Here is a 16,267-nt window from a genome sequence, read left to right as displayed (position 1 = left end):
TGTGGGAAGATCTGGTCCCGTGAGAACAAGGCCCAGTCCACCTAAAGATAATTTAAGGTGGAATCTTAGCAATTGTAAACTTGTTACTGCACAGGTCGAGGTCAGATCAACATATAACCTAAACCATTGATGCGCAAACTCCGGCAAATTGCCCACTTCAGTTGGTGGTCAACGTTCAAAGTGGACTGCCACCCTCTCAAAGGAACGGCGCTGTCCCCTTAGTCACCCCCCGTGATCCGTGAATCAAACGAATCACTCGAGACACCGGTATGGCAGCAAGAGCAGTTCATGCGAATGCTGCCGCAAGAGATGACACGTTTAGGCGCAATGGTCCTTCTCTGACTATGCGCGGTCAATTAATAAAAAAAACCCACACAAGCCTGGAGGAAACCATCACCGGGAAAACCCAGCAACACAACCCACTTCCTCTAGACCGGGCTCCCAATGCCACACGACTCTCCAACAGGGCGAGCGTCACTCGCGGTGAAATCCATTTTTTGAGCGACGACGATTTCCACGCTAACTGCGAGTGAGCTGCATGAGGAGCGGTCAGAGCGGTGTGTCTCTCTCCCTGGAGGTGGTTAAAACCTCGGGACACCGACGGTGACAATGACGGAACGAGCGTAGCCACAACCTCAAGGGGGACCCCTCTGCAGATTCACGGTAGAGCAACACTACTCTGTGTGTCAGCGCACACAGGCGTCTCATTCTACCCTGGTCGTGTGTAAAGTTTGGATCGTCCTGTGAGGGCCCCAGAGTGTTTGCTCTGTATACAGCGGAAGGTCGCCGTGACTCTTCACGGAGCTAGTGACCGCCTTATTCAGCCAGTTGCCAAAATGCGACGATTTCCTCCCCCCCTAAAATATGTGACACCACTTATTCACAGGCAGTGATAACCAACTCCCCGCTCGAAGGGACACAGGAGCAGGGCTCAACTCAACTGGCAGCCACTGAGACTTTGGTGGAAATTCCGCATCGTCATGGCAAGGACCAATCTGTTCACACCCGCTACTCCGATGAGCACTGTACGATGCAAAAGAAGTTCAACATACATACATGACGATCCCCGACTGCCAACACAAGCGGCCGCTCCTTCTATAATCTCCAGAGGAATCGATAAGAAATGGCTTCTAACTCGTGCCCGTGACTCACAAGTGAGTCACTGAAAAAACAATAGCATAAACAAACACACCTGCAACTAGCAAGTCACCCATCTCGTGGAATATCGGAGGCCAAGCGGGATAAGTGTGAATCGTGTAAGCGTGTGATGGTGCTAGGATGGGTGACACCACACAACAGTTCATATTCTTGGTTCTTTCGGTAAAGTCACGTAGAAGAGAAATAATAAAATAATACAAATATAAAACAATAAAAATTCTCACGACGTTTCGACTGCAATACAAGCAATCATCATCAGGTGTGAAATCCACAGCAAGAAAATGTCAAATTTTCTTGTATTATTTCCCTTCTACATGACTCTACCGAAAGAACCAAGAATACGAATCCCTGCAGTCACGAAAGCTTTAAATCAAGATTTCACACAACAGGTCGTTAGAGGCTGTGGGCCTATGTGGTAGGAAACCAGAGGCAGCGCAGTGCGGCAACGTAATTGTTAGCACTCAACTCCCATGGCTCTCATGCCTCTGTCCCCCCACTTTCGCTATCCGTACTGGTGAAGTATCGTCAAGCTGTATGTAGGGGAGGCCCTCATTTAGCAGTAGTAGGAGGAAAATAGGGCTCCACAGGGCTTATTGATGTTGATTTTCCCGTGCGCGAGGGACCGTTTGTTATCGAAATTCATAATAAATAATGTTTTACCTATATACGGATAAACAAATTAGCTTTAAACCACGAACCTGATGGATAAAAAACAATATATAGAAACGTTTGTGGATGAATTATTATTGTCCCAAGTCAATTTATCATAATAGATGTATTATAATAATAGATGTATTATAATGAATGTGCTTCACACAATGTTAAAGAACCGAGTCTGTGGAGCACTCTCGCTGATTACGACTTAGGTCATCGAGGTCACGGCAGTCGACTTTGCCGGCTCCGAGGGGTTTGGTTCACATCCCGATTCTCATCTCCGTAGGACGCTGGCGGCATGGCGCCCAGGCACTTCGCCCCGCTTTATTCCAACCTGCCCTTGCGATGACAGATATTGGAGAGCTTCTCCATGAAACGGACAATAAGTATAACCCGTAAAAACAAAGTTTTTCACTATAAATCCTTTATATGCGTGGCAGCGAACTTAATATAAAGGATTTAAAAATATATTCGCCTGTGAAGGACGCGGGGATCGATCCCGCGACCTTTGGCATGGGAAGCGAGGGCGCTACCAACTGCGCTACTCCGCCACGGCCTGTGGAGGGGTTACGCTCTGGGCTCTTACACTCTGACATTCAGCCAAAGCCATGAATGCGTTCTATTTGAATATGTAAAATAATTTTTTTTTGCCTAAAAAGTGTAAAATTTTGGGAATTTTTTTTCACGAACAATAATTGTCTGGCACAATGAGTCTGTGTGGAAAATGTCAGCTCGATTGGATCACGGGAAGTGGGTTAAAAAACGACCGAAAGATTTGCACGGTCCTAAGCAAGCAAGCAAACTTAATATAAAGGAATTAAAAAGGGGGGCGATCGTCAGTGGTCGCGGTCTAGACCAGGCGGCACCCTGTGCGGTTACTGTTGTGATGTAATCATATTACGCCTTCCTCTCTGGCCTACGCGCTGCTGTGCAAAGGGGGCATTTAAGAGTATTTTGGCTGCTACATTTGCAAGTGATGAGCCGCTTCGTTGAGCTATAATTTGCGGCCAGGTCGCTTCTCAAAAAGAGCTACATAGTTCAGCGGAGCATACCTGGCAAAAATAAAAATAGTAAATTAAAAAAGTGAAATAGTAATTGCCCAAAACGTCGCCTATTATATAAATTTTAGTTTAAGGCCACGCAGTGTTATTGACAAATGTGTTGAGTTTGTTTTTTATCTGTGGTCGTGCACCACTGCCAATGCCGTTTAACCACAATGTGTTCATATCATCAGGTTACCTTAACGACCAGGTGAGCTCAGTGAGGTCTAGAGGGCTCTGTTTTTAATCAAGGGAGACCTGGGTTTCAATAAGTATGATTAAAAACATCATAGGTACAGAGACAACACTTACAGACCCATGTCATTGGAAACATATAGTGACCCATAGATTTACAGAGAACCATACACATACATAGTGACCTAGAAACTTACATAGATAATAACAAATAAACAGACACCCATACTTAGAGACCCATAGACTTAGAGAAACCATCACATAAAAATATAAAACTTGAGACTTAAATGATGACCCCCAGACCTATACCTACTTGCATAAACCCATATATGTGAAGACAATAACCCAAGCATCAAAGAACATAGATACCCAGTTAAAAACATACATAGAGACCCACATACATAAGAAACCCACAGACTAGACTCAAAAACCTACAGAGACCCATAGATTTACATAAATACCCACAGATTTATAAAGAAGACACACATACACCCAGTTACAAAGAGACCCACAGAATTCAGACACCCACACAGACCCATAGAATTGCAGAAACCCAGATACTTAAGAGACCCACAAACTTACACGGAGAAGCATAGACACACAGACACCCAGAGTTAGACTTAGAGACTCACAGACTCACATAGAGACCCATAGACTCACATAGAGACTCACAGACTTGTATAGAGACCCACAGACTTACATAGAGAGCCACAGACTTACATAGAGACCCACAGACTTACATAGAGACTCACAGACTTTTATAGAGACCCACAGACTTACATAGAGACCCACAGACATACTTAGAGACCCACAGACTCACATAGAGACCCACAGACTTACATAGAGACCCACAGACTGACATAGAGACCCACAGACTTACATAGAGACCCACAGACTTACATAGAGACTCACAGACTTTTATAGAGACCCACAGACTTACATAGAGACCCACAGACTCACATAGAGACCCACATACTTACATAGAGACCCACAGACATACATAGAGACCCACAGACTTACATAGAGACCCACAGACTCACATAAAGACCCACAGACTTACATAGAGACCCACAGACTTACATAGAGACCCACAGACTTACATAGAGACCCTCAGACTTACATAGAGACCCACAGACTTACATAGAGACCCACAGACTTACATAGAGACCCACAGACTTACATAGAGAGCCACAGACTTACATAGAGACCCACAGACTTACATAGAGACTCACAGACTTACATAGAGACTCACAGACTTACATAGAGACCCACAGACTTACATAGAGACCAACATCATAGAGACCTACAGACTTACATAGAGACCCACAGACGTACATAGAGACCCACAGACTTACATAGAGACCCACAGACATACATAGAGACCCACAGACGTACATAGAGACCCACAGACTTACATAGAGACCCACAGACTTACATAGAGACCCACAGACTTACATAGAGACCCACAGACATACATAGAGACCCACAGCCTTACATAGAGACCCACAGACTTACATAGAGACCCACAGACTTACATAGAGACCCACAGACTTACATAGAGACCCACAGACGTACATAGAGACCCACAGACTTACATAGAGACCCACAGACGTACATAGAGACCCACAGACGTACATAGAGACCCACAGACTTACATAGAGACCCACAGACTTACATAGAGACCCACAGACTTACATAGAGACCCACAGACTTACATAGAGACCCACAGCCTTACATAGAGACCCACAGACTTACATAGAGACCCACAAACTTACATAGAGACCCACAGACTTACATAGAGACTCACAGACTTACATAGAGACTCACAGACTTACATAGAGACCCACAGACTTACATAGAGACCCACAGACATACATAGAGACCCACAAACTTACATAGAGACCCACAGACTTACATAGAGACCCACAGATTTACATAGAGACCCACAGACATACATAGAGACCCACAGATTTACATAGAGACCCACATATTTACATAGAGACCCACAGACATACTTAGAGACCCACATACTTACATAGAGACCCACAGATTTACATAGAGACCCACAGACATACATAGAGACCCACAGATTTACATAGAGACTCACAGACAAACACACAGCCCCACAGGTGTGATGACCTCATATCGATAAATCATCTCATCTGATGACCTCTATACATGACCAGAGTTGAGACCAGAAATTATTGTTTTCCATGGGGAGGCCCGGGTTACAATGAGGACAGAGTAACAGCGGCAAGGTTCCACGTTGTTGACAAAACACCACGACGGCTGTAGATCCTCCTCGTGTCCTGCCACTACCGTGACCGTGTTTGTTTATCCAACGCTTACGAAAACGCTTAGGGCACATAATTAAGATGAGCACACCATTTTTTATTCAACACAGTAATTAACAATAATGAAGAACAGCGGCATGACCGCAAGAGCATCGCTGTGCACGTGTAGATGACATGGAGGTACAGTATATGGCACGTTGCTAACGCAGCTGCTTTATGGGACGATGATGATGGTGATGATGATGGGGGTCTCGGCAAGGAGTTGTCACCGACTCTACAAAGCGTGCCCGTGACGGCGGCAGTGAGGTGGAAGGTTGGGGAGGGGGTGAGAAGCGGGCGTGAGACACGGGGAGACAAAGGGGGACGAGGTGAGGTGACACGTGGAGGGACGAGGCGAGGAGATGATGAGTGGTGAGGAGACACGGAGACACGAGGTGAGGCAGGAGACGAGGCGAGGAGACACGGTGATACGGGAGACTCGGTGAGGCGCAGGATGAGACGTGGGGAGCGGAGACGGCGGTTAGGTGAAGAGGTGGTGAGGACATGAGGAGAAGGCGGTGGTGAGGAGGTGGTGAGGTGGTGAGGAGAAGGTGGTGAGGTGAGGAGGTGGTGAGGACATGAGGAGAAGGCGGTGGTGAGGAGGTGGTGAGGTGGTGAGGAGAAGGTGGTGAGGTGAGGAGGTGGTGAGGGTGAGGAGGCGGTTGAGGTGACGATGAGGTGGTGACGATGACGTGGTGAGGAGGCGGTTGAGGGGGTGACGATGACGTGGTGAGGTTGAGGTGGTGAGGACATGACGATGAGGTGAAGAGGTGATGATGGTGAGGTGGTGAGGGTGAGGTGGTGAGGGTGAGGACATGACGATGTGACGGTGACGACATTACGATGAAGTGAGGAGGTGGTGACGATGACGATGGGGTGGTGAGGGTGACGATGAGGTGGTGAGGATGAGGAGGTGAGGTTGACGATGAGGTTGAGGTGGTGAGGGTGAGGTGGTGAGGATGAGTTGGTGAGGAGGTTGCGGAACTCACCGGTTGCCGGACGCCATTGTGTGCGCGGTCTAGGGAAGCGCGCCGCGATTGGCCGAGTTCTCGTCTGACGTCACGTTCACGTGGCGCAGGTCGAGCCAATCACCGTGGAGATGAGCCGGGAGGGCACACGTGGTTGCGCAGGGGGGTGGGGCAGGAGCGGTGGGACAGCGGTTAGCGCAGCCGATTCCCGGCTAACGTCAGTGGCCAAATCTGAAGCAGTCTCTTGGAACCAGCCCCTTTGGTACTCAGAAAGGGCATCTCGCCCCCGCCCCCCCCAGTGGGTGCGTGTGCACCCCGATGAGTAACATCTCCTGCGTGTGAAGCGCTTTGTCAATAACACCGCGGCCTTAAAAATAAAGCTTACACAACAACAACTTACACAACAACAGGCGACAGACTGTAGGGGCAAGTGCTGTTAGCGAGCACATGTCAAGGCCGGCACTGTGGCACGCGAGGGGGTGGGTGGCCAGCACCACGCCCGGCCGCCTTTGTCTCCCCAGTGGCGATGTTTACACACCGCACCAGGTACTCATTTCAGGCTGAGTCGACCTAGGGGAGGCCCAGGACCGGATCAGATAATCGTGATTGGTGTTGACCGGGCGCGCTATCCACTGCACCACCGCTCCCCACAATGGCACACGAACCACACCATCACATTCTAAACACACTCGCCATAACTCACCGTCTCTCTCAAACTCACACTCTCTCACCGGTGCGAAAGAAAGTTGAACACACGTTACATGCACACTCAAGGGTCATTGCCCGGAGCGTCGCCCATTACAGCTCTGTATAAATGTTGTATGTTGAAGGCCGCTGTTGTTATTGACGGACGAATTGAGTCGTTTCGCTTACACTCCTCGTGCGTTTGCGCCAACGCAGCAGCGACCCGCACCGACTGGACATCGGCGAGAAAAGCGCTTTATAGCTTATCGGATTTCCTCCAGTAGCAACAATCTGACGTCAACCGGGCAGAGCTTGTCCCACCCAGAGCGAGGACATTTCCGACGACTCTTGTTTTTCTCCCCTGGGGTAAGCGAGTCCGTGAACTCACGTTAGGAATGACCATCACTAAACCATCACTAAACTATCACTAAGCCATCAGATAACCATCAGTAAACCCCACTCTCTATTGTGCGCTCATCTTTAGAAGTACAGGGGTAGTCCAGATGTCCTGTGACCCCCCTTCCCCCCCATTTAATTATCTAAAACTTACTAATATATACATATAAAAAAGTAAAAAGTAAGGTTTATTTAAAACAGAAATGAATCAGCAAAGGGGGAATACAAAAGTGAGGGCCACAATTAACTGGGGGGGGGGGGGGGGTCACAAGACATCTGGACCACAGTGAGGGATTTAATCTTCAGTACGGAAGCCGACGGGTAGCTGCCAGGAATAAAACGCGTTTGCATATTAGCACCCACTGTAGTCATCTTAAACTAAACTATTTAAATTTTTACCAGGTAAGGCCCACTGAGATACACAAAGGATAGCGCAACGAAGTGGCTCATCACGTGAGGATGAAGAGCATCAGCCAACTTCTCTAAACGCGCGATTTTGATTCTAAATGTGGAGGGGAAAACCCCGAAGGACCCGGGGAGACACGCAAACTCCAAATACACAGCAGCAGCAGGCGTCAGGATCGAACTCCTGTATACCAGGCGAGGTAGTTAACATCTCAGATGTGAGTTACGGGCAAACGCGCTGTTCTCCCAGCAAAGTCCGCAAGCGAAACTGAACGTCGTGCTCGGGTCTCGTCCCGACGAGAGCCATCGCGACCCCCTCCTGCTCCTCCTCCCCCCCCCCGCCACGAGACAAACGACAGAGCGAATGGCGTGAACGCCGTCAGCCTCACGGTAAACGTGCGGCCCGATGTTGGCCCAGCGTTGGCTTATGTGGTTGGAACGGTTGGGGCCAATGATGAATCAAAGTTGGCATTTGTGGTTGGAACAGTTGGGGCCAATGATGAATCAAAGTTGGCATTTGTGGTTGGAACAGTTGGGGCCAATGATGAATCAAAGTTGGCATTTGTGGTTGGAACGGTTGGGGCCAATGATGAATCAAAGTTGGCATTTGTGGTTGGAACAGTTGGGGCCAATGATGAATCAAAGTTGGCATTTGTGGTTGGAACCGTTGGGCCCAATGATGAATCAAAGTTGGCATTTGTGGTTGGAACAGTTGGGGCCAATGATGAATCAAAGTTGGCATTTGTGGTTGGAACAGTTGGAGCCAACGATGAATCAAAGTTGGCATTTGTGGTTGGAACAGTTGGAGCCAACGATGAATCAAAGTTGGCATTTGTGGTTGGAACCGTTGGAGCCAATGATGAATCAAAGTTGGCATTTGTGGTTGAAACCGTTGGGGCCAATGATGAATCAAAGTTGGCATTTGTGGTTGGAACAGTTGGAGCCAACGATGAATCAAAGTTGGCATTTGTGGTTGGAACAGTTGGAGCCAACGATGAATCAAAGTTGGCATTTGTGGTTGGAACCGTTGGAGCCAACGATGAATCAAAGTTGGCATTTGTGGTTGGAACCGTTGGGGCCAATGATGAATCAAAGTTGGCATTTGTGGTTGGAACAGTTGGAGCCAATGATGAATCAAAGTTGGCATTTGTGGTTGGAACCGTTGGAGCCAATGATGAATCAAAGTTGGCATTTGTGGTTGGAACCGTTGGGGCCAATGATGAATCAAAGTTGGCATTTGTGGTTGGAACCGTTGGAGCCAACGTTGAATCAAAGTTGGCATTTGTGGTTGGAACCGTTGGAGCCAACGATGAATCAAAGTTGGCATTTGTGGTTGGAACCGTTGGGGCCAATGATGAATCAAAGTTGGCATTTGTGGTTGAAACCGTTGGAGCCAATGATGAATCAAAGTTGGCATTTGTGGTTGAAACCGTTGGGCCCAACGATGAATCAAAGTTAGCATTTGTGGTTGGAACCGTTGGGGCCAATGGTGAATCAAAGTTAGCATTTGTGGTTGGAACCGTTGGGGCCAATGGTGAATCAAAGTTAGCATTTGTGGTTGGAACCGTTGGGGCAATGATGAATCAAAGTTGGCATTTGTGGTTGAAACCGTTGGGGCCAATGGTGAATCAAAGTTTGCATTTGTGGTTGAAACCGTTGGGGCCAATGATGAATCAAAGTTGGCATTTGTGGTTGGAACGGTTGGAGCCAATGATGAATCAAAGTTGGCATTTGTGGTTGGAACCGTTGGAGCCAATGGTGAATCAAAGTTGGCATTTGTGGTTGGAACCGTTGGGGCCAATGATGAATCAAAGTTGGCATTTGTGGTTGGAACCGTTGGGGCCAATGATGAATTAAAGTTGGCATTTGTGGTTGGAACCGTTGGGGCCAATGATGAATCAAAGTTGGCATTTGTGGTTGAAACCGTTGGGGCCAATGATGAATCAAAGTTGGCATTTGTGGTTGAAACCGTTGGGGCCAATGATGAATCAAAGTTGGCATTTGTGGTTGAAACCGTTGGGGCCAATGATGAATCAAAGTTGGCATTTGTGGTTGAAACCGTTGGGGCCAATGATGAATCAAAGTTGGCATTTGTGGTTGAAACCGTTGGGGCCAATGATGAATCAAAGTTGGCATTTGTGGTTGGAACCGTTGGAGCCAATGATGAATCAAAGTTGGCATTTGTGGTTGAAACCGTTGGGGCCAATGATGAATCAAAGTTGGCATTTGTGGTTGAAACCGTTGGGGCCAATGATGAATCAAAGTTGGCATTTGTGGTTGAAACCGTTGGGGCCAATGATGAATCAAAGTTGGCATTTGTGGTTGGAACCGTTGGGGCCAATGATGAATCAAAGTTGGCATTTGTGGTTGAAACCGTTGGAGCCAATGATGAATCAAAGTTGGCATTTGTGGTTGAAACCGTTGGGGCCAATGATGAATTAAAGTTGGCATTTGTGGTTGGAACCGTTGGGGCCAATGATGAATCAAAGTTGGCATTTGTGGTTGGAACGGTTGGGGCCAATGATGAATTAAAGTTGGCATTTGTGGTTGGAACCGTTGGGGCCAATGGTGAATCAAAGTTGGCATTTGTGGTTGGAACCGTTGGGGCCAATGATGAATTAAAGTTGGCATTTGTGGTTGGAACCGTTGGGGCCAATGATGAATTAAAGTTGGCATTTGTGGTTGGAACCGTTGGGGCCAATGATGAATCAAAGTTGGCATTTGTGGTTGGAACGGTTGGGGCCAATGATGAATTAAAGTTGGCATTTGTGGTTGAAACCGTTGGGGCCAATGATGAATTAAAGTTGGCATTTGTGGTTGGAACCGTTGGGGCCAATGGTGAATCAAAGTTGGCATTTGTGGTTGGAACGGTTGGAGCCAATGATGAATCAAAGTTGGCATTTGTGGTTGGAACCGTTGGGCCCAATGGTGAATCAAAGTTGGCATTTGTGGTTGGAACGGTTGGAGCCAATGATGAATCAAAGTTGGCATTTGTGGTTGGAACGGTTGGAGCCAACGATGAATCAAAGTTGGAATTTGTGGTTGGAACGGTTGGAGCCAATGATGAATCAAAGTTGGCATTTGTGGTTGGAACCGTTGGGCCCAATGGTGAATCAAAGTTGGCATTTGTGGTTGGAACCGTTGGGCCCAATGGTGAATCAAAGTTGGCATTTGTGGTTGGAACAGTTGGAGCCAATGATGAATTAAAGTTGGCATTTGTGGTTGAAACCGTTGGGCCCAATGGTGAATCAAAGTTGGCATTTGTGGTTGGAACCGTTGGGCCCAATGGTGAATCAAAGTTGGCATTTGTGGTTGGAACAGTTGGAGCCAATGATGAATCAAAGTTGGCATTTGTGGTTGGAACAGTTGGAGCCAATGATGAATCAAAGTTGGCATTTGTGGTTGGAACCGTTGGGCCCAATGGTGAATCAAAGTTGGCATTTGTGGTTGGAACAGTTGGAGCCAATGATGAATCAAAGTTGGCATTTGTGGTTGGAACAGTTGGAGCCAATGATGAATCAAAGTTGGCATTTGTGGTTGGAACCGTTGGGCCCAATGGTGAATCAAAGTTGGCATTTGTGGTTGGAACCGTTGGGCCCAATGATGAATCAAAGTTGGCATTTGTGGTTGGAACCGTTGGGCCCAATGGTGAATCAAAGTTGGCATTTGTGGTTGGAACAGTTGGAGCCAATGATGAATCAAAGTTGGCATTTGTGGTTGGAACAGTTGGGCCCAACGATGAATCAAAGTTGGCATTTGTGGTTGGAACAGTTGGAGCCAATGATGAATCAAAGTTGGCATTTGTGGTTGGAACTGTTGGGCCCAACGATGAATCAAAGTTGGCATTTGTGGTTGGAACCGTTGGAGCCAATGATGAATCAAAGTTGGCATTTGTGGTTGGAACAGTTGGAGCCAATGATGAATCAAAGTTGGCATTTGTGGTTGAAACCGTTGGGGCCAATGATGAATCAAAGTTGGCATTTGTGGTTGGAACCGTTGGAGCCAATGATGAATCAAAGTTGGCATTTGTGGTTGGAACAGTTGGAGCCAATGATGAATCAACGTTGGCATTTGTGGTTGAAACCGTTGGGGCCAATGATGAATCAAAGTTGGCATTTGTGGTTGGAACAGTTGGAGCCAATGATGAATCAAAGTTGGCATTTGTGGTTGAAACCGTTGGGGCCAATGATGAATCAAAGTTGGCATTTGTGGTTGGAACCGTTGGAGCCAATGATGAATCAAAGTTGGCATTTGTGGTTGGAACAGTTGGAGCCAATGATGAATCAAAGTTGGCATTTGTGGTTGAAACCGTTGGGGCCAATGATGAATCAAAGTTGGCATTTGTGGTTGAAACCGTTGGGGCCAATGATGAATCAACGTTGGCATTTGTGGTGGGAACGGTTGGGCCCAATGATGAATCAAAGTTGGCATTTGTGGTTGAAACCGTTGGGGCCAATGATGAATCAACGTTGGCATTTGTGGTTGGAACGGTTGGGCCCAATGATGAATCAAAGTTGGCATTTGTGGTTGAAACCGTTGGGGCCAATGATGAATCAAAGTTGGCATTTGTGGTTGAAACCGTTGGGGCCAATGATGAATCAACGTTGGCATTTGTGGTGGGAACGGTTGGGGCCAACGTTGAATCAAAGTTGGCATTTGTGGTTGAAACCGTTGGGGCCAATGATGAATCAAAGTTGGCATTTGTGGTTGGAACCGTTGGGGCCAATGATGAATCAAAGTTGGCATTTGTGGTTGGAACGGTTGGAGCCAATGATGAATCAAAGTTGGCATTTGTGGTTGGAACCGTTGGAGTCAATGATGAATCAAAGTTGGCATTTGTGGTTGGAACGGTTGGAGCCAATGATGAATCAAAGTTGGCATTTGTGGTTGGAACCGTTGGGGCCAATGATGAATCAAAGTTGGCATTTGTGGTTGGAACAGTTGGAGCCAATGATGAATCAAAGTTGGCATTTGTGGTTGGAACCGTTGGAGCCAATGATGAATCAAAGTTGGCATTTGTGGTTGGAACAGTTGGAGCCAATGATGAATCAACGTTGGCATTTGTGGTTGGAACAGTTGGAGCCAATGATGAATCAACGTTGGCATTTGTGGTTGGAACCGTTGGAGCCAATGATGAATCAAAGTTGGCATTTGTGGTTGGAACAGTTGGAGCCAATGATGAATCAACGTTGGCATTTGTGGTTGGAACGGTTGGAGCCAATGATGAATCAACGTTGGCATTTGTGGTTGGAACCGTTGGAGCCAATGATGAATCAAAGTTGGCATTTGTGGTTGGAACCGTTGGAGCCAACGATGAATCAAAGTTGGCATTTGTGGTTGGAACCGTTGGAGCCAATGATGAATCAAAGTTGGCATTTGTGGTTGGAACCGTTGGAGCCAATGGTGAATCAAAGTTGGCATTTGTGGTTGGAACCGTTGGAGCCAATGGTGAATCAAAGTTGGCATTTGTGGTTGGAACCGTTGGGGCCAATGATGAATCAAAGTTGGCATTTGTGGTTGGAACCGTTGGGGCCAATGATGAATCAAAGTTGGCATTTGTGGTTGGAACCGTTGGAGCCAATGATGAATCAACGTTGGCATTTGTGGTTGGAACCGTTGGGGCCAATGATGAATCAAAGTTGGCATTTGTGGTTGAAACCGTTGGGGCCAATGGTGAATCAAAGTTGGCATTTGTGGTTGGAACCGTTGGGGCCAATGGTGAATCAAAGTTGGCATTTGTGGTTGAAACCGTTGGGGCCAATGGTGAATCAACGTTGGCATTTGTGGTTGGAACCGTTGGGGCCAATGATGAATCAAAGTTGGCATTTGTGGTTGAAACCGTTGGGGCCAATGGTGAATCAAAGTTGGCATTTGTGGTTGGAACGGTTGGGGCCAATGATGAATCAAAGTTGGCATTTGTGGTTGGAACCGTTGGGCCCAACGATGAATCAAAGTTGGCATTTGTGGTTGGAACGGTTGGAGCCAATGATGAATCAACGTTGGCATTTGTGGTTGAAACCGTTGGAGCCAATGGTGAATCAACGTTGGCATTTGTGGTTGAAACCGTTGGGGCCAATGATGAATCAAAGTTGGCATTTGTGGTTGGAACCGTTGGGCCCAATGGTGAATCAACGTTGGCATTTGTGGTTGAAACCGTTGGAGCCAATGGTGAATCAACGTTGGCATTTGTGGTTGAAACCGTTGGAGCCAATGGTGAATCAAAGTTGGCATTTGTGGTTGAAACCGTTGGGCCCAATGGTGAATCAAAGTTGGCATTTGTGGTTGAAACCGTTGGAGCCAATGGTGAATCAAAGTTGGCATTTGTGGTTGAAACCGTTGGGCCCAATGGTGAATCAAAGTTGGCATTTGTGGTTGAAACCGTTGGAGCCAATGGTGAATCAACGTTGGCATTTGTGGTTGAAACCGTTGGGGCCAATGGTGAATCAACGTTGGCATTTGTGGTTGGAACAGTTGGAGCCAATGATGAATCAAAGTTGGCATTTGTGGTTGGAACAGTTGGGCCCAACGATGAATCAAAGTTGGCATTTGTGGTTGGAACAGTTGGAGCCAATGATGAATCAAAGTTGGCATTTGTGGTTGGAACGGTTGGAGCCAACGATGAATCAAAGTTGGCATTTGTGGTTGGAACCGTTGGACCCAATGATGAATCAAAGTTGGCATTTGTGGTTGGAACCGTTGGACCCAATGATGAATCAAAGTTGGCATTTGTGGTTGGAACGGTTGGAGCCAACGATGAATCAAAGTTGGCATTTGTGGTTGGAACCGTTGGGGCCAACGATGAATCAAAGTTGGCATTTGTGGTTGGAACCGTTGGGGCCAACGATGAATCAAAGTTGGCATTTGTGGTTGGAACGGTTGGAGCCAACGATGAATCAAAGTTGGCATTTGTGGTTGGAACGGTTGGAGCCAATGATGAATCAAAGTTGGCATTTGTGGTTGGAACGGTTGGAGCCAACGATGAATCAAAGTTGGCATTTGTGGTTGGAACGGTTGGAGCCAATGATGAATCAAAGTTGGCATTTGTGGTTGGAACGGTTGGAGCCAACGATGAATCAAAGTTGGCATTTGTGGTTGGAACGGTTGGAGCCAATGATGAATCAAAGTTGGCATTTGTGGTTGGAACGGTTGGAGCCAACGATGAATCAAAGTTGGCATTTGTGGTTGGAACGGTTGGAGCCAACGATGAATCAAAGTTGGCATTTGTGGTTGGAACCGTTGGGGCCAATATTGAACGTTACACACTAACTGGGCTCAAATTTAACATCATGCAAATAACAATGACGCAACTTATAACGCGCACAGTAACAAGAACAGTTGACGGACATTAACGACCGTGACTGAATAGCGGCAGTCAAACTCTGTGTCGCAGGAGAGCACAGGGGAAAGAGGCGGAGTCATTAAGAAAGAGGCGGGGCTTCCCGAAAAGAGGCGGGCCTCTCAGAAAGAGGCGGGGCTTCTCAGAAAGAGGCGGGGCCTCTAAGAAAGAGGCGGGGCCTCTCAGAAAGAGGCGGGGCTTCTAAGAAAGAGGCGGGGCCTCTCAGAAAGAGGCGGGGCCTCTCAGAAAGAGGCGGGGCCTCTAAGAAAGAGGCGGGGCCTCTAAGAAAGAGGCGGGGCCTCTAAAAAAGAGGTGGAGCCTTTCAGAAAGAGGCGGGGCCTCTAAGAAAAAGGCGGGGCCTCTCAGAAAGAGGCGGGGCCTCTAAGGAAGATGCGGGGCATCAAGAAAGAGGCGGGGCCTCTAAGAAAGAGGCGGGCCTCTCAGAAAGAGGCGGGGCTTCTCAGAAAGAGGCGGGGCCTCTAAGAAAGAGGCGGGGCCTCTCAGAAAGAGGCGGGGCTTCTAAGAAAGAGGCGGGGCCTCTCAGAAAGAGGTGGGGCCTCTCAGAAAGAGGCGGGGCCTCTAAGAAAGAGGCGGGGCCTCTAAGAAAGAGGCGGGGCCTCTAAAAAAGAGGTGGAGCCTTTCAGAAAGAGGCGGGGCCTCTAAGAAAAAGGCGGGGCCTCTCAGAAAGAGGCGGGGCCTCTAAGGAAGATGCGGGGCATCAAGAAAGAGGCGGGGCCTATAAGAAAGAGGCGGGGCCTCTAAGAAAGAGGCGGGGCCTCTAAGGAAGAGGCGGGGCATCAAGAAAGAGGCGGGGCCTTTAATAAAGTATTGGGACATTGAACAAAGTATTGGGGCCTTTAAGAAAGAGATGGGGCCTTTAAGCGTCTCTGAACAGACGGTGTAGATGGGAGACTGATGCTGTGATTATTCGCAAGAGTTCCACAGCGTGAGCTGTAGCGCAGGGCGACAGCAGCGAGGTGCTGCTCGCTAACAGCACTTGCCCCACAAGTCTGTTCAGGCCAGATACGGGGGCATCTGTGTCTGCGTGCCTTTAGAAGTGTCTGGGCCGTGTGCTGACCGCACAGACACCACGAGGGG

At 47.8% G+C, this 16,267-nt stretch overlaps 1 protein-coding gene across 1 annotated transcript in view; it reads right to left on the bottom strand.

Moving 5' to 3' along the window:
* Positions 1-6,441, bottom strand: part of GTF2B (general transcription factor IIB) — a 30,875-nt gene extending 24,434 nt beyond the window's left edge. Inside the window, 1 exon segment of the mRNA XM_061561583.1 lies at positions 6,370-6,441. Coding sequence (XP_061417567.1) covers positions 6,370-6,386 — 17 coding nt within the window. The 5' untranslated portion in view covers positions 6,387-6,441.
* Between the last annotated feature and the right edge of the window lie 9,826 nt (positions 6,442-16,267).

The sequence above is a fragment of the Lethenteron reissneri genome, chromosome 27 (assembly GCF_015708825.2).
Source record: "Lethenteron reissneri isolate LAM-NWPU_2019-01 chromosome 27, ASM1570882v1, whole genome shotgun sequence".
Lineage (NCBI taxonomy): Eukaryota > Metazoa > Chordata > Hyperoartia > Petromyzontiformes > Petromyzontidae > Lethenteron > Lethenteron reissneri.
This window is presented reverse-complemented; position numbering and strand designations above follow the sequence as displayed.